Source organism: Hyperoodon ampullatus (assembly GCF_949752795.1).
Source record: "Hyperoodon ampullatus genome assembly, chromosome: 2".
In the NCBI taxonomy this organism is placed as follows: domain Eukaryota; kingdom Metazoa; phylum Chordata; class Mammalia; order Artiodactyla; family Ziphiidae; genus Hyperoodon; species Hyperoodon ampullatus.
In genome coordinates, this window is record NC_136915.1 from 56496049 (window position 1) to 56517939 (window position 21891).

Sequence of the window (21891 nt, forward strand, 5' to 3'; positions counted from 1 at the left end):
CTCCTACCCTCCCTATCCCACCCCTCTAGGTGGTCACAAAGCACCGAGCTGATCTCCCTGTGCTATGCAGCTGCTTCCCACTAGCTATCTATTTTACATTTAGTAGTGTTTATATGTCACTGTTACTCTCTCACTTCATCCCAGCCTCCCTTTCCCCGCCGTGTCCTCAAGTCCGTTCTCAACATCTGCATCTTTATTCCTGCCTTACCAATAGGTTCATCAGTACCATTTTTCTAGATTCCATATGTATGTGTTAGCGTATAGTATTTGTTTTTCTCTTTCCGACTTACTTCACTCTGTACAACAGACTCTAGGTCCATCTACCTCACTGCAAATAACTAAATTTCGTTCCTTTTTATGGCTGAATAATATTCCATTATATGTATGTGTCACATCTTCTTTATCCATTCATCTGTCGATGGACATTTAGGTTGTTTCCATGTCCAGGCTATTGTAAATAGTGCTGCAATGAACATTGTGGTACATGTATCTTTTTGAATTACGGTTTTCTCAGGGTATATGCCCAGTAGTGGGATTGCTGGGTCATATGATAGTTCTATTTTTAGTTTTTTAAGGAATCTCCATACTGTCCTCCATAGTGGCTGTATCAATTTACATTCCCACCAACAGTGCAGCAGGGTTCCCTTTCCTCCACACCCTCTCTAGCATTTATTGTTTCTAAATGTTTTGATGATGGCCATTCTGACCAGTGTGAGGTGATCCCTCATTGTGGTTTTGATTTGCATTTCTCTAATGATTAGTGTTGTTGAGCATGTTTTCATGTGTTTGTTGGCCTCCTGTATGTCTTCTTTGGAGAAATGTCTATTTAGGTTTTCCGCCCATTTTTAGATTGGGTTGTTTGTTTATTCTGATACTGAGCTGCATGAGCTGCTTGTATATTTTGGAGATTAATCCTTTGTCAGTTGCTTCATTTGAAAATATTTTCTCCCATTCTGAGGGTTGTCTTTTCATCTTTTTTATGGTTTCCTTTGCTGTGCAAAAGCTTTTAAGTTTCATTAGGTCCCATTTGTTTATTTTTGTTTTTATTTCCATTACTCTAGGAGGTGGGTCAAAAAGGATCTTGCTGTGGTTTATGTCATAGAGTGTTCTGCCTCTGTTTTCCTCTAAGAGTTTCATAGTGTCTGGCCATACATTTAGGTCTTTAATCCATTTTGAGTTTATTTTTGTGTATGGTGTTAGTAAGCTTGGGTTGCAAATTGATATCTTGATGCCTCATTGCCTTCACAGCTGGCGCCAACCCAAGAAGTGTCAAGCTTCCACAAGGGGAGTAAGGAAGATATCATAATAGACTAGGTTTGCTACAACAACCAATAACCTCCAAATTTTAGTGGCTCAACATATACAATAACAAATATACATATTTGTTATTCACACTAAGCCTGTTGTAAGGCAGACAAAGACATGCTCTGTTTTACATAGTCAATCAAGGCCCCAGGTGGTGGAGGTTCTACCATCTAGAATGTTTTTGGCCCCTTTGTTCACCCTTCATTAGCTTCTACTAGTTATACAGCCTAGATTATTGAAAGGGGATCCAGGAAGCAAAGCCTTTCATATAATCAGGTAGGAAAGCAGTAGTGGATTTTGACAAGCATTAGGGAGTCTTCTACCTAAGCCCACAGTCACTTTGTTCAGAAAGCCTTTTCTTACCAACATTCACCAGTTTCCAGGTAAGACGTTGCTTTGATATGTTTCCATAGTACTTTTACATCCTCTGACATTATCAGCAGTAGTCCCCCCTTATCCACAGTTTCACTTTCCAGTTTCAGTCACCCATGGTCTGAAAATATTAAATGGATGATTCCAGAAATAAATAATCCATAAATTTTCAATTGTGTGCCATTCTGCATAGTGTGGATGAGATCTCCAGCCGTCCTGCTCCATCACATCTAGGATGTGCATCATCCCTTTGTCTAGCAGATGCTGCCTGTTAATCCTTCAGTAGCCATCTCAGGTATCAGATCAACTGTTTGCGGGACCTCAGCGATTATGTTCAAGTAACACTTACTTTACTTCATCTTGGCCCCAAAGCACAAGAGTAGTACAGCCGGCTGTTTGGATGTACTAAAGAGTAGCCATAAGGTTCTTCCATTAAGCGGAAAGGTGAAAGTTCTAGACTTAATGAGGAAAGAAAAAAAGTGTATGCTGAGGTTGCTAAGATCTATGACAGGAGCAAATCTTCTCTCTATGAAATTGTGAAGTAGAAAAAGAAATTCATGCTAGGTTTGCTGTTGTACCTCACACAGCAAAAGTTGCAGCCACAGTGCCTGATGAGAGCTTAGTTAAGATGGAAAAGGCATTAAATTTGTACAATAAGATGTTTTGAAAGAGACAGAAAGACTACATTCACATAACTTTTACTACAGTGTATTGTTAAAATTGTTCTATTTTATTACTAGTTATTGTCATTAATCTCTTACCATGCCTAACTTAGAAATTAAGCTTTATCATAGGTATGTATTCATAGGAAAAAACAGTATATAAAAGGTTTGGTTCTATCCACAGTTTCAACATCCACTGGGGGGTCTTGGAATGTAATCCCCATGGATAAGGGGGGCAACTGAACATATTATTTTACTTCTTGTTTAATTGTCATCTTAAAAGAAAATAATAAGATAAAATAAATTGTCTTCTTGACTTCTTAGATCTTGTCCTCACCTACCCCCTCCTAAAACACACTTGCCCTTCTACTTCACCTGGCTAACTCATATTTATTCGGTAGGTCTTAGTGAAAACTACTTTCATTAGTCATGGGAAAAAGATATAATGTGAACCACAGTTCACATTAACCATAGTTTTTCACCTTACAAAATTTTTAAGTAAGGGAATTAGGGCTCTTCGGAAGGTATCTGATACCAGATCTCAGAGGAGGAAAGAGCAAGAAGAGTCAAATACATCTTGTTGACAAAAACTGAAGATTTTTTTTGTTAATACCTAAATAAATGTTAACAATAGTACAGACAGGAGAGATTAGCCACTGGGCAAAGGTGATAAATTTGGCATAAAAAATGACCACAGTAATTGGAAGGTCTTGAGTCTGTCAAAGGAGATGTGAGTCCATGGTAATTTTCAAAAGGTAGAAGTGATTTTTAAAAATCTGCTAAAAGGATGGTTTGAGATTTTTAAAATATTTATTTATTGAACAAATGAATGAGTTGTATTTTGATTAAAATAGAAAATGGTCATTAACGTGAAAATAAGCAGTTGCAACTTAGAGAATGTGTTTACTCGTATTAAAAAAAACACAAGAATTTTTTTTTTTTTTTTTTTTTTTTTTTTGTGGTACGCGGGCCTCTCACTGTTGTGGCCTCTCCCGTTGCGGAGCACAGGCTCCGGATGAGCAGGCTCAGCAGCCATGGCTCACGGGCCCAGCCGCTCCGCGGCATATGGGATCCTCCCAGACCGGGGCACGAACCCGTATCCCCTGCATCGGCAGGTGGACTCTCAACCACTGCGCCACCAGGGAGGCCCAACACAAGAATTTTTAACCTTTGTATCAGACTTATAAAAAAAAATTGATTTAAGCTGTAGCAGAGGGATTTGTATATTCAAAGAAGAAATTCCTGGCTGTGCTCATTGTTAAACGCTGGAGTGAGGTTGTTGTCTCTTTCTTGGGAAGCTTTTTCCTCTCTGGGTGTTTATGTACAATTCTGCCGGAAGGCAGGAGAATACAGCACAGCTGATTTCCTAAAACTCCTTCAGGCGTTCAGCTCTCTAAGGTGGTCATTATGAGGCAGATATAGATATGCTTGTGCTGTGTTAGACTCAATTCAGTGAAAACTTGGGTGAGCTTTGTGAATGGACATTCCATAAGTGAAATACCTACAGTTGCATTAAGTATGCATTTGCATCAAAGATGTAGGTTCCTGTAATTATGAGCACCTGGGAAACTCTTCAACCGTATGTATGGAATTAGCACTAACCTACTTTACTGAGGTTTTCTTTGTCATGCCTTATCTTGGAATCTTTTTCTGTGAAAGAAATGAGTTCGCCAGCTGAAAAGTATATTAGGAAAAAGGTCTGTGCTCATGTGAAAACTATTCTAGAATCATACAACTTCAAAGGTTGGGTTTCTCTTACTGGATGAAGAAAAGCAAAATGCTGCCCATAAATGGACAATTGAGTGCAAAAGCAGAAGGGGTAATGAAATATTACAACCAAAAAAGAAATGGAAGAGCTGGCAAGAGAACTGGAATACAGCAAAATGGAGGGATATAAAATTAGCTGAAAACAGAGGCAGTTGTAGAAAAACTCCTTTGAGTGGGTAGCTCAAATGCTAATGATTCTGATAAAAATCCAGGCTTTGACTAGAGAAAGCTAGGTATTTAGATCCAGCAATATATTTGGGAAGGTATGGGGAGAACTAATTTGAAAACCGCACCTCAGTTGGCTCAGAGGGGAGGTGGAAATGTAGAATCTGTGAAGGAAAGTTTATTATGTTTTTTTTTTAAAGCTGTCTGCTAAATGAGACCAGATAATTTATGCATTGACGATGTGAAGCTCTTGTTAGCTTGGCTTCAAAAGCAATAATTGTCCAAGGACTGTAATCCATTACTAATCAGTGATAAAGACTGTTGTCAGGACTGAGCTAATTAGATAGGGTCTTAAAAGTGTGTTTGAATGCCAAATTCCAGTATAGATTGACAAACATAGCATGGAAATGTGCCAGGGGCAGGGGACTAAAGGAATAAAACTGAAGTGAATTAAACAAGATGGCAGGAGAATAAAACAGAAGGATGAACATATATCAAAGTTTGTAGGGAGTTCTAAACATATCAAAATTGAACAATTTGTCTCAGTTTGGGTCCTCCAAGAAGCAAGACCCCAAAATAGAATAGAATAGAAATGTATTGAGGGAAATACTTGTGAAGGAGGAAGGGAGCATGGAAGACTTGGGGTGGGCTCCCTGTGGAAGGACAGAGGAAAGGAAGGAGGGTCTTGTAGAAGGAGCCCCAGACTGCAGCGCAGCACAGCGGATGGCAAGCGCCCTAGCCAAGGCTGCCCATTGGAGCAGTCATGTGCTGGGGAGAAAGGGCCCAGCTCTAGTAGTGCCGCTGTGCCCAGGCATTAGCTGGGAGCAGCCTGCAGGGAGCCGGGCTTGAGCGTGAATGCTGTGCCCATTCACAAAATGCAGCAGCTAGAGATGGTCAGCTGCCACACTCCTTACAGCAGGTTGTTTGGAAGGCAGATCTGAGTGGCAGACACGCATGGCTGCTCTGGCCCACCCCTCACGTCTCACAGCTACACTTTTCCATATGTTTGGGGAACAGCTCTTCCACCGCTCCTGTGAGCCTCTCTTCCTGCGAGGAAACTTTCAAGAGGGAGATTAGGGGGATAAACTATACCCCAAGATGCTGTAGCTGGTTTCAGCTGGAACTGGTATTCCCAGTCTCCCCACTCCCTCTGAATTCCCCTCATCCTCAACTCATCTCTGTTGTTCCTGGTGGCTTATCTGATGGTATGACCCAAACCTTCATTCCTGAGGGAACTGATTCTGTGGAAATCATACCTTCTCAGGCCAACATTGCTACACACATCCATTCACGATCCTAATGGTCAAGACATTTATCACCAGGCATCTAAATGGATCACCTTGTTGAAATGCAGCCTACTTCCTCCGGTTGTTCTGAGTCTGCTACCTTGGTGAAGATGGTGATTTCTCTTCTTGCCTGCTGGTTACTGGATACAAGGAGTCCAAATGCTCAGGCAGCAGCCATAGCCTGTAATTAAGTCGAACCATGGCAGTCCCCCTGGCAAGAGTATGCTCCTTTGGGGGAAGAGAACCTCACCCCCTCTGAGGTCGGAGTTGTAGGGACAGGAAGCAAAATGTCCTCCAGTGTCATAGAGAGTAATGATAAGTGGACCACAACTGCCTCTACCCTTGGATTCCTGTGCCTGTATATTCTTTCATTTGGAGACCCAGTGGCACATAGGGGTCTCTGATTTAATGTATATACTGTATCCTGAATGATGTCACCTACCCTTGCAGAGTATTGCCTTTGAGATTGTATTTCAGCTGTGCTTTAGTCAGCTGTTCCAACATTCTATCAGGCTGGCTACTTAATGATGATGAGAGATCACTGGCTTCCATGGTCAAGGGCCCAGTCTTGCAGCTCCTTCACTGTGAAGTGGTTTCCCTGGCCAGATGCTATGCAGTGTGGAAATTCATGCCCATGAATCAAGCATTGTGTACGCTCTTGGATAGTGAGGCTCTTCAGGCAGAAGACACAAACCCAGACCTAGAATAGGTATCTATTGCTGCGAGGATGAACTGCTGGCACTTCCTGAACAGATGAGCTCAATGACACCAAGTGGCGGTTGGTCTCCCTGAGGATCAGTGCCAGATCAGGACTCAGTGTTGTCCTCTGTTGCTGATAGGTTGGATATTCTGAGGCAGCAGTAGTTAGATTGACCTTAGTAAGTAGATATTCATGCTGTGTGGGCCCCTACATAGACACCATCTTTGATACCATAGCAGTTTTATTCATGTGCCCATTGTGTCACCTCTGGGATGGCCAATGATGAAAGCTGGCTAACATTGACTAGTCAAGTAATTTTAACTAGTTGATTCTTCAGTGCCTTTTCCAAGGTAGATGCTCTCTGCTGAGTATTGTAATACAAAAATCTTCACACTTCATGTCCATTCCCATATGTTTGTCCACGTTTCCACTGCAGACCTCATCTCTCAAATTCCAGGAGGGAATGTTTGAGCTACATGCTACACTTGCTGCAAAGCTCTTTTATGCTCCAGTTTCTCCTCAAAGCTGACAGCCTTCCATGTCACGAGGTCTACAGGCTGGAATGTAATTAATACACTGCCAGTATTAGGTGTAGATCAGTTTGCCTCCTGAGCCCAGAGAAATCCACCAGGTGTTGTGCTTCCCTGTTTGCCCCAGGAGATATAAGGTGCAGCATTTGTCTTTTACTTTAGAGGAGATGTCCTGGCTTGCCCTTGGTCAAGGAACTCAAAAACTTTCCTGAAGTGGCAGGTCCCTGAAGCTATATGAGTTTTTATCTCCCACCTTCTGATGCTCACATACCTTACCAAGGCCTCCAGCACAAAACCCAACTTTTGCTTGTCCTGCCAGATCAGCATCATACCACTAATGCTTTGGATCAATGTGATGATATAGACTCTTTGAACTATGTTATGACAGAGTCCGGAGAGTTAACACAGCCCTGAAGCAAAACCATAAGTGAATCTTGTTGTCCATTCCATGTCAAAGTGAACTATTTCTGATTCTTTTTTTCTGATTGGTATAGAAAAGAATGCAATCATCAGATCAATAGCTGCATATGACACAATTGAGGGCTTCACGATCAGCTTTACCATCAACAAGTCTGGCACAGCAACTGCAATGAAGCTACTACTTGGTTGAGATTATGGAAATCTGTAGTCATTCTCCAGGATCCATGTGGTTTCTGTAGGTGTCAGATTGGTGAATTAAATAGAGATAGGATATGGACTACCACCATGCATCCTTTAAATCTTTAATGGTGATTGTATTAGTCAGGGTTCTCCAGAGTAACAGAACCAAGAGAATATCGATAGATGATGATAGATAGATAGATACATAGATACATAGATACATAGATGATAGACTTATTTTTAATAAATATATTTTAATAAATACATTTTAAAATTAATTTTTTAAAAAAATTTAAAGAGATTTCTTTGGCTCATGTGATTATGGAGGCTTGGAAATCCAAAATCTGATGGAGGAGCTCAGCAGGCTGAAGACTCAGGACTAAGTTCTAGTCCAAAGGCAGTCAGCTGACAAACCAAGAAGAGCAGATGTTACAGAGGAAGTCCAAAGGCAGTCTACCGGCATAATTCCCTCTTGCTCAGGGGAGATCAGCTTTTTGTTCTATCATCAGTTTTCAACTGATTGGATGAAGCCCATCCACATTATGGAGGGCAATCACCTCTTCTTAAGCCTACTGATTTAAATCGAAATCTTATCCAAAAATACCCCGACAGAAATATCTAGAATAATGTTTGACCAAATATCCAGGCACCACAGCCCAGCCAAGTTGACACATAAAGCTAACCATCTCAGTGGTACTAATCTCTGCCTCCGTTTCTGGAATGCAATATTATTTTTGATTCACTATCCTTGGCTTGGGAAAGTAGTCGTTTCAGAGGCTTTCTTTTGGCTTTCCCCAATATAATGGTTCTTACCCAGCTAGCCAAGTTCCTAAGTGAGTCAAACTGCCATGAATGTGAACCTTAAGTTTTCACCAAGATGGGTGAAATGATCCTCAACTGAGTTCACGGACCCAGTGGACCCACCGTAAGCTGGACTTCAGCCAGACTGCTTATGTTACTGGGTCCCAACTCTAACAGGGGATCCTGAGGACACTTTAGGTTTTCTGGTATCAATGTCAGCTTTGAAAATATGTTCAAAGGCCTCAGTATGTGTGGTTTTCCTTTTTCAAGTGCGTAGTCATCCACGTATATGGTTGTAGGTCCCTTTAGGGCGGGACTGGGGAAATCCTTATAGGTAGTACCTGTCATGGTCTTGCAGGCTTCTTCCTCCTTGAGACACAACCATCTCTCAGTCACTGCATTCTGGGTCTGAAAATTGTCTCAGGTCCAGAAACTGAGTAATGAATCATGAATTTTTATTGGGGCAACTACCCTTATCCTCCTGTTTTTCTGTTCTTGCCTGTTTCTGATTATAGATGTTAAATGGCGCTCTCATTGCTTGCACTTCTATTTTGCCCTTAGGGATGCCAGATTCTGTTAGCCATTTCTGTACCTTCCTGTTGGTCAGGCCCCCTTAACCACCAGCTATTCTAGTCTTGCTGGTAGTTATAATAATGGTTGCCCCCTGGCTTCTATTGGCTTGGTTATGTGGTTTCTGTTATTTTGGAGTGCGATCATCCCTGTTGCTATTAACAAGCTCAAATTTGTGACAGCTTCATCCCTGGCCTGTATGGAGAGCCACCACTGAACTTTTAATGATGCTGGTGTCTCTCTCACCAGTGCATTCCTGATGGCCTTGGAGAACGATGTGTTCTCTGGGCTCTGATGTGGAAACATAATCTTCTGATGAGTCCTCTGGTCTCACGCTATGAATCCATTATGATTCACCCCTTCCCACAGCCTTTTTATTCCTTCCTCTACTATCTGCCATGGCAACTCAGAGGCATTTCCACTTCAGCATGGCCACCACCTTTTCTGAGCTTCTAAGAGCCAGACTTCCCTACAGTGAGTTTGCCCCATCCCCTGGGCAGAGGAGGTTCCTTGTAATGGTATCAAGTCCCATTTTCCAAGAAAATGTTCCAAGTCAAACAGGCGCTCTGTCTCTCACACTGTGCCTGTTACTGTGTCATTACTTCTCAGTTTCTTATTAACGCTCCGTAGGGCATCAGTAGAACTTTGGAATAACCAGCCAACACCACTAGACTTGTAGGCATTATTCTCCCCGTATCTTTCAAATGCCTACATCTTCAAACTAGCAAAGCTGTTCCCCTCTCCCAGGACACACTCCCAGGTCATCACCAGTGACATCTGCAGCAATTGTGGGGCTGCCTTTTGCCAAGGACTACCCATTCCCCACACTGTACCCAGGATGAGGTCCTACTTGCAGGGCAAGTATGAGCAAACAGTCCTCAAACCTAATTTTATTGCCTGCTTTCTTGGGCCCTGTTTTACTGACTGTGTCAGTTAGGTTTCCTGCATAGCAGACACCAAGCCAAAATTAGCTGTGCAAAAGATGTATTGGGGCAACATCTGTGAGGCATAAAGGGGAGGGGAACAAGAGTAGGTAGGGAGAGACTTTAAACCACAAAGCAGGTCAGACACTTGTGAAAGGAGAGAGGGAAGGAGAGAAGATTGGATAGGAAGAGCCCCAGGCTGCAACTGTACAGCTCTGAGAAAGTCTTGGCCAGGTGATTGGGGCATCTGGGGCAAAGACTACCCACTAGAGGAATCTGTAGGAAGCAGAAATGGCCTGGCTACAGTACCTCACTGCATTTAGTCATTGGCTGGGAGCCTTCTGGGGAGGAAAATGGCCTCAGTGGGGATGCTGCAGACCTGGAGGTGCAGTGGCTAGCTGGAAGTTGTCAGCCAGCTACAGTTCACACACTAGTTGAAGGGAGAGCTGAGTGGCACACCTCCACAATCATGTCTAAGTGGCAGGAGCAGGAGGAAAAGAAGCCAAGGCCAGGAGGCCACATGGAAAATAGAATGGGAGCCTACCAAGGGGATTAGTGGATAAGCATGGGCATGTGCAAATTTACCTTTGTTTACATGTATATGGGTTTGGTGGGCTGGTTAATGTTACCATAGGCATGAATGAGTCCATGCAACTATACAGGCTGCCATGGAAAATGAGCATTGACAAGGAAGGAGACAAAAAAATCTATGAAAAGCAGACATAAAAATTAAGAAGGTGTAGCTTTATGGGACCATTTAATACAGGAGGAAATCATCCTACAATCTTCAGTATGCCTAGAGGGCAATCACTCTATTACTGAAATCATCACAAAAAGGATAATTCATGTTGAATATCATCTGTTTTATGAAGTAAATACATACTCCTTTAATACGTACACATGCACTTTAATAAGATTTTCAACAAAATGAATTTTTAAATGTCACTTACTTAAATGGTAAGTTCCTCCATTCTACACAAAAAATAATAATTTTTAAAGATTTATTTCCCTGCCAGATAGCTGGGTTATGTTTTATATATATTATCTTTCAAATATTCATGCTGCCTGTTTCATGGCTTTTTCTATAATTTTATAGCAACCATTTTTTAAAATTACATTTTTGACAGAAAGTATACTACTTCCTTAGGCTTCCATAATTCAGCAAGCAGAGTGCCAAAAGAATCTTAACTTCAATGGCAAAGAACACAATTCTTTTTGTATTATTTAATACAATTCAAGGTTCAAGGGAAATGTTTGTAGTTTACATACTAACAACTTTCAAGTTACCTTTCATAATTTTGAAATAAAAATAAATCTAAATTATAGTAAGAGTTTATAAATATTTTAAAGATATGTTTAGACGTAACAAAAGGAAAGTTTATAAATGATATTTTGTGGCTATATTAAAACTAAGAACAGTAATTTGTATTAAGTAACATCATTTAGCTGTAGGTACTCATAGGCACTGTTTTTTTCTTTAATTTATTTTTAAAAATTTATTATTTTTCAATAAATTTATTTACTTATTTATTTATTTTTGGCTGTGTTGGGTCTTCGTTGTGTGCGCAGGCTTTCTAGTTGCGGCGGGCATGGGCTACTCTTTGTTGTGGTGCACGGGCTTCTCATTGCAGTGGCTTCTCTTGTTGCGGAGCATGGGCTCTAAGTGCGCGGGCTCAGTAGTTGTGGCTCGTGGGCTCTAGAGCACAGGCTCAGTAGTTGTGGCGCACGAGCTTGGTTGCTCCGTGGCATGTGGGATCTTCCTGGACCAGGGCTCGAACCCGTGTTCCCTGCATTGGCAGGTGGATTTTTAACCACTGCACCACCAGGGAAGTCCTGCCACTGTGTTTTATGGCATAAAGTTAGATATGAGGCTATTACTTGCAGTTAAATTTGGAGTAGAAGCATTAATTTCTCTGTTATCATCGGCACTACCATCATCTGATCCATTTTACTCCTCGTTATTACCATTATTACATATTTATATATGAGTAATAGTATTTATAACACTACCACTATTATTACTGTCTCAACACTTTCATGTTCCTCTTGGTGGCTACTCTAAATCTGAATGCAGTAAGAAAAGCACAGAATTTGGAGACAGATCTGGGGTGAGTTCTAAATTTGCCTGATATCAGCTGTATGACTTAAATTCACTATGTCAGTTGCCTATTGTATGACACAGGGACAATAATACCCACTCCAAACAGTGGCTGTGAGAATTAACTATATGTAAATCACCTGTGTGGACTATAAATTTTAACCTTAAAATCTTCTCACTATCAGAGGATGATCTCCTTTCTGCTTCATGGAGAAAATTAGAGGGCATAAAGTTTATCTCACCAATTCTTTTTCATAGATTTGTCTCTTGTCCCTACTGCTTTCTTGAAGTTGCTTTCATTCAGAGACACCAGGAGCTTCCCAAATGTGAAATCCAGTTTTCAGTCCTCATTCTATTTGTCCTCTCTGCTGCCTTGACATTTTGACCATTCTCCTTTTTGAAACATTTTGATTTCTCTGCTTCCCTGAAGCCTCTCTAGAGTTCATTTTCAATCCATTTTGTTTCTTCTTTCTGATTTGGGGTTTCTTTTACAGCTGGTATGTCATGGAATGCAAGGTCAGTAGCAGAAAGCAGTGAGTAGGTTCAGCTTGTCATCCAAGAAGGGAGTCAAAAAACAACCAAGGTCAATACTGTGAAGACAAGGCGCCAAGGAGGGGGTGTGGTAGAAGCTATAAGGCAGAGCTGGTGCTAGAGAATGATTCAGGAGCTAGAGAATGACCTAAGGTAACTGGAGATAGGAATATAGGGAGCTATACCTAATGTAATCCAACTATTTTTGCCTGATACCTTTTTCATTTTTACCAGGCTCTCTTTTCTTGGGCTGGGCACATAAGTAACATAAGCAGAGTCTAACAGGACTACCAAGTACCTTCCACTTTTTTTCCTTCTGGCCTTTGAATGTTGTTCCCTGAGGTCCTATTTCTTGGACTTCTCTTTCAGTCTACACACTCAGCCTGAGTGATCTCATCCAGCCTCAGTTTTTTTTTACTTTTTAAAAATTTTTTATTTTTTTTTTCAGTACGCGGGCCTCTCACTATTGCAGCCTCTCCCGTTGCAGAGCACAGGCTCCGGACGCGCAGGCTCAGCGGCCATGGCTCACGGGCCCAGCCGCTCCGCGGCATGTGGGATCTTCCCGGACTGGGGCACAAACCCGCGTCTGCCGCATCGGCAGGCGGACCCCCAACCACTGCGCCACCAGGGACGCCCCCAGCCTCAGTTTTAAGCTACCTAGTTCTCTTACAAGTTTTAGTCTGTCGACTGGCTTTTTTATCTATATGTGTAAATTGGGTTTATCTTTACTTCCTAAACTGTTCCCTCTTTCAGCTGCAGTATCACCCCCATCTAATTTCTCATATTAGAAAGCATGCTATTCTTAAATTCCTTCTCTTTGCCAACATCCAATGAGACACCAAGATTTTAAAAAATAATTAATAATTATTTATTATGATTATGGCTGCCTTTTTATCTAGCCTTTGAGTTAAGCACTCTACTAAGCCCTTTATATATATATTACCTCATCTAATCCTCGTGATGGCCTTTAAGAATAGCCTTATGGGGGGCTGTTATTATCCCTGCTTTAGAGATGAAGAGTCTGAGGCTTGGCATATTTGAATTATTCTCTCATGCTTTAAATAGCTCACTCTAGTTACACAGAATTGAATCCAGGTATTTTAACTCCAGATCCTGCTCTCTCCATCCTGCTTCTACTTTGCTCCACTGTGTTTCTCTCAGAAAAGTCTTATAAATCCAGCCCCTCCTCCAGCTACAATTACACCAGTTTACATACCTGGGCTCCAAAGCAGATGGATTTGCATTGGAATCCTGGGGTCCCTGCCTACTGTGTGACTTTGGACAGGTGACCCTCTCTGCCTTTCATTCCTCATTGATTAATAGGTATGTACTACCTATATCACAAGTTGATTATAGGTTTTAAAATTAAAAAATACAAAGGAAAAAAGAATAAAAGCTTAGGTAACCCATGTAAAGCTCTATACGCTTAATACACATAGGTTACTTAGGTAACCTATGGAAAGCTTAATCCACTTGTTATTCTCCAATATAAGCCCTCAAATGTTTTCACTTTGTCTTAAAAGATTTCTAGTTGGTCTCCCCCACATAAGACCTGCTAAATTCATTCTCTCCATTATTGTCAGAATTATTTTTTAAAAAGCTAAGTCTGATCATGTAATTTCCCTGCTTAAGAGCCTCTGATACGCCTCTTCTACATGGGATTGTCTTTTATGCCATAGTAAAGCAGTGACTTGAAATCGGATTTAAAAATAGACAGAAATAACCACCAATAATTTTGAAAATAAAGGCAAAAGTGAGCGCATAGCTCTTGTTTTAAGAACAAGGTAATTATGTAGCTCATGATAATTACCTGTGGGCATTGGTAAATACGTTGCAGCTTGATAATTATACTCCACTGCAGGTTCAGATTAGAATGTTCCTTAAATTTACCACAGAAGGTGCTATTTAAAGAGTCAGGCTAAAACCTGGAATGAGAGGAACTCTTTGGAATTATAGCAGCATTTCCAAATCTTTGCAATTACCATCTGTTTCTTTTTTGTGGCAATAATAATCAATTCAGTTAAATAATTTAAAATCAACAGATTCTATTATTTCCCTGAATTCCTGGCAAACAATTGAGTCAAAGTAATGAGGAAAGATAGTTGATTTGAAACCTGGAGCAGTGTTTATCAAAATATCGATTAGGACTCATTAGTGGCACATGAAATCAATTTAGTGTCACCTGCCGCCCCCCCAGCAATTTTTTAAAAAATGGAATAGAATACAATTTAAAAAAACACTACAGTATGCTCCATCATGGAAGGGTATATTGTCCTGTGAAATCTCTGTTTCAGTTGTATGTATGTATGTTTACTGGCTTGTAATATAAAATATATTTCCCACTATGGTATATATTTCCCACTGGTTTGGGTCAAAAAAGTTTTAAAGCCACCACCCTACGGGACACAGCAATATCGTTCAAGGAGTGGGATCAATTCCAAGTAGCCACTTAATAAAATTGGTTTAATAACATGATAACATTGAAATCATATCCCACTTGGGACAAAAAAGAAACAATTACATAATTATAATCCCAAGAGCATCATCAACACCTGATTCATTCACCAGGCTTGGCTTCAAATAATTTTAAGTAGTTCAAAAAATCAAACCCATCTCTAAGAGGTAAACATTCATTACCACAGAAACTATGCAGATGAATTTGTCATAACTTCTGAAGTCAATACCAAAAAAGCAATTTGAGAAATATTTTCAGCAAAAGCAAAATCACTAAAATTAGACCCAGATCACTGTTTTCCAGGGCTGCTCCTGATGTTTGTTTGCATATTTATCACATTTAATTATAATTTTTCCCAACAAGACTGAGCCCCTATCATACAGAAACTTTATTTTATTATTGCTGTATTCTTAGTGCCTTTATATATATATTGTCCAGCACACAAGAGACACTTCAAAACATTTGTCAAGAAAACGGTACTCATTTAGATAAATATATGTTCTCAGACTTAATGACTGACTCAGTCAGAGCATATGCTAAGCCTATTCATGCTTCTTGCCCACTTTAAAGAATATACTTCTCAAAGTCTCTCAGGTCTACAGAACAGCGCTTGATTGGAGCTTACAACTCATAACTTTTAATCAAAGGAATAAAATTTAGGAATTCCCTGGCCATCCAGTGGTTAGTACTCTGCACTCTCACTGCCAAGGGACTGGGTTCAACAATCCCTGGTGGGGGAACTAAGGTCTCACAAGGAACAAAATTTAAAACCAAAATAAGACATTATTTTGGGACTTCCCTGGTGGTGCAGTGGTTGAGAATCCACCTCCCAATGCAGGGGACAGCGGTTCAATCCCCGGTCTGATAAGATCCCACATGCCGCAGAGCAACTAAGCCCATGAGCCACAACTACTGAGCCCGCATGCCACGACTACTGAAGCCCTCAAGCCTAGAGCCCGTGCTCCTCAACAAGAGAAGCCACCACAATGAGAAGCCTGCGCACAGCAACGAAGACCCAATGCAGCCAAAAATAAAATAAAATTTAAAAAAAGATATTATTTTGATATCAAATTATCATGGATGCAAGCAGGGAAACAAGCAATGTTTGTGATGGGGAAAACTGAGGAAGGTAGTTTGGAAATACACATCAAAAATCTTCATATATACTTTTTCTTGTGAAGACATTTTGCTTCTAGTTCTTTACTCTATGGAAGAATTACAAATATGCAAATATGGACACAAGGATATTAATCTCAGTGTGGTGTACAATAAAGATGTCTAATACTAGGCAATTAGTTGTGTAAATTATGGTAATTATCACAATAGAATAATATGCAGCCATGAAAAATAATGATGTTCAATTAACTTGGCATAGAAAGAGGCTCTGAAAATATGCTGTAAAAAGCAAGTAATAAAGCTGTGCACTGTAGAATATCATTTACATCTTTTTATGAGATGAAACTCATATGACATAATTAACTATTTTACACTGAACTATTCAGTGTCTACTTAGTACTTTCACAATACTGGGCAACTGCCACCTCTGTCCAATTCCAAAACGTTTTCATCACCCCAAAACGAAACCTGTATCCATTAAGCAGTTGCTTCCCATTCCCCACCTCCCCAATCCCTGGTAACTACCAGCCTATGTTCTGTCTCTATGGATTTACTTATTTGGGAATATTTCATGTAAATGGAATCATGTAACATGTGACCTTTTGTGTCTGATTTCATTTAGCATAATGTTTTGGAGATTTATCCACCTTGTATCAGTACTTGATTTTTTGTTTTTATATAGCTGAACAATATTCCATTATATGCATATACTATAGTTTATTCATTGGTAGACGGACCTTTCAGGTGGTTTCTACCCTTTGACTATTGACAATAGTGCTCCTATGAACATGGGTGCAGTGCAGAATCATTTTAATGATAACAAGTATCTGTTGGCAGAGAATAAATGCAGGAATATCAGCAGTCATTATTTTGTGATGGAGAGATGACAGATGAGTCTTTTTACGTTATGAAGAGCGTTGGGCTTTAGAATTAAGCAACCTGCCTCTATTTCTTCACTTGTAAAGTGAAGAAAATAAAAACTACCTAATTGAATTATTGTGAAGAGTAAATGAAACATTTGTAAAGTACTTAGAAGTACATGGGGGCACAAGGTAAGTACTGAATACATAGTACGTTTTTTAAAAATCTTTTTTGGTTTTACTTTTTGGTGACATTTACTGAAAATATTTTCCCCCAACGGAATAACATGTTAAACAGGCTTTTTTTTTTTTTTTTTTTTGTAGGGTGTATTTGCATGCTACACACATAAGATTCATGTTTCTATTTACTCATAGTCATTTGGGCTGGTGCCAGTCAAAGGCTGCCCAATTGTTTGATCTGATAACATCACTGTGACTTAGTTCTACAGTATAACTCTCCCTCAAAGTTTCAATTAAAATAATGTTCCAAGTAGCGTTTACGCCAACCCTCTGCCACAGTTCCTCTTCCATTTTAGTCTTTGTTTCGGCACCCCTTTATATGCTGCATATGCAAGCATCAAGGTTTTACATTTTAGGAAACGTACAAAAGAAACGGAGGGACGGGTCAAGGGAACAGGCTTTCTCGTAGACACAGCTAGGAAAATACTTTGCGAGCAGGTTTTTTCAAATATATAAAATTGCCCCCAGAATTCTTGCTTTTTGTACTCCGTAGAAAACCTCAAATTTTATTTTTCATGGCAAACTCAAACTTCTCTGCCAGACGAGCACATCTTGAGCAGAGAAGAAGGGTCACCGTCCGGAGCGGGCAGGGGCCTCCCCGGGTTTGGGGAGGCTGAATTCGCGTCTGCAGCCCCGGAGCCGCCCCAGCGCGGGAGTTTCGAGGGGAGCTCGGGGACAGCTGCGGTGTCACGTGGGGAGGCCGCGCGGGGACCGACGCCTGGGGCCCGAGTGCCTCCGGGGAAGCCGGTGCCAAAGGGCCGCATCCCCAGAGCCCAAACCTGGGCTTTCGCTAGGGCCTTGCAGGGAGAGGAGCTCGCCCTCCCGCCCGCGCCGGCACAGGTGTCCGGGTGGCGGCGCCGAGACCCCAGGGGGCGGGGCGGGTGCGCCGGTGCGCGGGGCCCGAGGGCCCGAGGGGGAGGTTCCCGCGAGGTGGTTCTGAGCTCCTCCTCGGCGCTCAGGTTTCCTCTTCCCGCCCGCTGGCTGCTGGCTGCGGCGCCGCCTCCCTCCTCCTCCCACAGCCCGCTCCGCGGCCTCGGCCCGCCTCGCCCCCGCTCGGGCCTCCTCCGGCTCTCTCTCTCCCTTCCCCTCGAGCCTCCGAGGAGCCCGCAGCCGCGGGGCGCCCGGGAAGATGGCGGCGGCGGCGTCGGGAGCCGGCGGCGAGGGGGGCGCGGGCCTGGGCGGCGCGGCGGGGCCCGAGCCGGGGTCGGGGCCGCGCGGGCCGGACGCCTCCGCCGAGGCGTGCAACGACGCCCGGGGCCCGGCGCCCGCCGCTCTGCACCCGGAGGAGGTCGCCGCGCGGCTGCAGCGGATGCGCCGGGAGCTGAGCAACCGCAGGAAAATCCTGGTGAAAAACCTGCCCCAGGACAGCAACTGCCAGGTGTGGGGACGGGCTGCGAGGCGACGCGTCCCGGGGGCTACGGGGCAGGAGCTTTAGAGAGAAGCTCCCTCCGCCCCCCCACCCCCCACCCCGGTGTCCAGGCTGGTGCCCGGCGCCTGGGAGCGGTCCGGGGGAGGAGGGGGTCGTGCAGAGTTACGAGAACGGTCCTTGGCTTTTGCAGAGGCTCCGGGGTTTGTGAGTCCGCGGTCACCCCGCGAAGGACGCACATTAGGAAACTGAGGCTCGGAGAGGCCAATGGGCTTGTCCAAGGTCACGGGATTCTGGAGCGTTGTCTCTAAGTCCGGCTGGTGCCTTCCTTCCCCTGATGGCACAGGGTGGTGTACTGGGGGAAGGGGTCGGGGAAGTAAGTGAAGGAGAGCGGAGGTGGGCTGCGGAGCACAGCTTGGGGGTGGGGGACAAGTCTTCGGGAGCACCCTGAGACTGGCGCAGGGTCCCAACGGGGTCCTCGCGACTTGGGTGTGCCCTGGGGGGCGGGGTCACGGGAGAGCTGAGAGTGAGTTTTGCTGTTGCAGGAGCACTTGACCAAGTTTGTATGAAACAACTCTGTCCCCTCAGTTTGCTAAGACCCTGGAATAGAGAGGTTATCGCTCCGGTTTGGGGAGCCTTGCAGCCGTCTTCTCCCTGCCGAGTACTGGAGGATTTGTTCCTTAGTGACTCCGAGGAGGCTTAAAGATAGGCTACTCTGTGTCTTTGATCCAGATTAACTGTTGCTTTAAGCTCTGCATCTATTTGACTTTTTTTTTTTCCTCCTCGATTACCAAAGTTACGTGCTCATTGTAGGAAAGCTAGAAAACACAGAGAAGCGCAAAGGGAGGAATAGAAATCACCTGTATTTTTGATACTTAAAGATAATCATTGTTAACGTGGAGTATTGTCTTTCTTTTCCTGTGCGTATGTATTTTTTTTTACCAAAAAAAAAATCGAATTTCTTTGACTGTTAAGGGTTTCTTGTCTAGATGTTCACGTATCTTTCACATTTAATTGGAATTTCTATATTTTGTGGGGATGGGGAGTCTGTCCTGGTGGTTGCAGATTTGGAGCACTTCGTGTAGTTCCTCCTGTAGTGGGATGCATGAAATTGCAAGGGAGCTGCCTGTTGATAACTGCAGCGGTTCTTCCATTAGATCCGTTAAATATTGAGACCAATGCCTCATTACTATGTAATTAGACCTTACATAGCCACTCACAATAAATGTGAGCATGTAACCTTATAACCCATATACATGAAGGGCCATTTTGTTTCAAAAACAATGTAAGAAAGTCTCTGTCAGTGTTTGTACATCTTATCCCTCTTTCAACTCTTTCCATGGTTGTCCACTTCCCCTCAGGCAGGTGATGTTTTGTAATGCTCTAAGGACACCTGCAATGGACTGATTTCATAGAAGCAACTTTCCCGTGCCCACGCAAGTATAGAACAGCAAGTGAGCACAGAAAGAGGGAGGCTTGGAAAAGGCAGATGGAATTAAAAAAAAAATTGAAGAAATAGCAACTATGTGTGTAGATCATCTGGAAGAGAGGTGGAGAAGTGTTAATTTCCTTTGTAGAATGTCAGCTATTTTTGTTATCACATTTCTTTGCATTAATTTTCAAAATATTTGGACCAAAAATTTTAGATAGTTCTGTCTATTCTTCCTTTGGTGTTGGTATCTTTCTCATCTCCCTTCTCAAGAGACTTGAAAAAATATATTAAAGAGTCTAATAAAAGGAACAGTTAATTACCTGTTGTTAGTGATGGAGAGAGGTTTTATGAGAATTACACTGATTTGTATTTTTGAGATATTCTTTCTCTGTTATGAATTTATGTTTCACCTAAATTTTAGGATTTTTCTGTAAGGTAGCAAGCATAAACTATCAAAGTTGGTTTAAGGTCTGTATGTCTAGATGAGTCTTTTACTGCCAAGTAAAGTATCTTAAGTTTTTATGCCATGCTTTTTGAGAGCTGAAGAGTTTCATCTATAAGCAAAAAATAAATAAATAAAAGTTGTTAGGACCTAGAGACTAGTTTCCAGACTTGTCCTAGCCTTTGTTTTTTTCTATGATGATTTCCATAACAAAATATTATTTTAAATATTTCTGATAATGTAGTTTTAAAATTTAAACAGATCAGTGTTTGATTACAGATAACATTTGTTTGAGTAGTGTTTTTCTTTTTTCTATTGTCTTCAGTGCTTGCACCTTTCCTAAGTTTTCTGATCACAATCATATTATAAATATCAATGGTCTGTGTTACACGAATAAGTAGAATAGACCGAAGTATACTAATTTCTAAAAGCAATTAAAAGACACTCTTTTCTTCAGATTATTTAAACTGAGTTGCTATTTTTATTAGTCTAATAAAATTAATATTTACTTGATCTACTTCTCAAGTTGTAATATTTTCTTGAATATATTCTGCTAGGATTTTTTGTTTGTTTTATCTTTTATTTACCTTAACAATTATAATTCTGTTTTTACCTAGTGGCTGCATTTTACTGTCAACTTACTAGTGAAGAATTAAGTTTAATCTTATTTTGTATCTTTTAGCCAGTATCAGCTGGATAAACTCCTATTTCCTCCTTATGAAATGACTAACGTGGTAAAAAAAAAAAAGTTACTACTTTTTGTTCAGTTTCTAAGTAATCAGATATTTTAAATACCCAAATTCTTGTTCTTTTCTAGAAGAGTCTGTGTTCATTTATTCTGGAATATCACATTAAGGATCAAAGTCATTCCTAACGCTGGTTCTCAAACTGTATAGTTATGTTTCTAGAAAAGCTATGTTGATGATTGATCAGTAGGAACCCAATAATTTTTTCTTAACATTTTTAAAACATGGGTATTTTCTTTATTAAACATAGTTTTCATAAGTCTTACTCATATTTTGTTTAATTTTTCGTATAACAGCATATACCAAATAGCATCCCACAACTTTACACTTCCTATGATTAGAAGGCACACTAAAGGTATTATTTTATTTTAACATCTTTATTGGAGTATAATTGCTTTACAATGGTGTGTTAGTTTCTGCTGTATAACAAAGTGAATCAGCTATACATATACATGTGTCCCCATATCTCTTCCCTCTTGCGTCTCCCTCCCTCCCACCCTCCCTATCCCACCCCTCTAGGTGGTCACAAAGCACCGAGCTGATCTCCCTGTGCTATGCGGCTGCTTCCCACTGGCTATGTATTTTACATCTGGTGGTGTATATATGTCCATGCCACTCTCTCATGAAGGTATTATTGGTTTTTTTTGGACTCTGAAGGTATTATGTTTAAGTGGGAGCTTTTAAAGGTACAAATGTCAAATACCTTACAGTAGTAGAAATACTAACTCTAAAAAAATGAACGCCTTTATACTAATAAGTTCTCAAAAGAAGTTACTGTGCCGTCTGTCAGGCGCTGTCTGGTGATCATTGTATGCTTTCCGGAATTCCCCAGCCCTCTGTGTTCTCATAGCTTCAACGTTGGTTCATATCCTTTTCATCTCTTGCACAGTTACAACCTTTCTGCTTGTCACTTACCCTCATTAT

The 21891-nt window shown here is 41.6% G+C and overlaps 1 protein-coding gene across 3 annotated transcripts in view; it reads left to right on the forward strand.

Annotated features, from left to right (window-relative positions):
* Nucleotides 1–18110: 18110 nt before the first annotated feature.
* RAVER2 (ribonucleoprotein, PTB binding 2) overlaps nucleotides 18111–21891 on the forward strand; it is a gene marked incomplete at both ends in the record, with an annotated part of 107779 nt that continues 103998 nt past the window's right edge. For all 3 annotated transcript variants that reach the window (XM_079698572.1, XM_079698573.1, XM_079698574.1), the window contains one exon: nucleotides 18111–18359. In XM_079698572.1, the coding sequence (XP_079554698.1) occupies nucleotides 18111–18359 (249 nt within the window). The remainder of the gene's footprint in view (nucleotides 18360–21891) is intronic.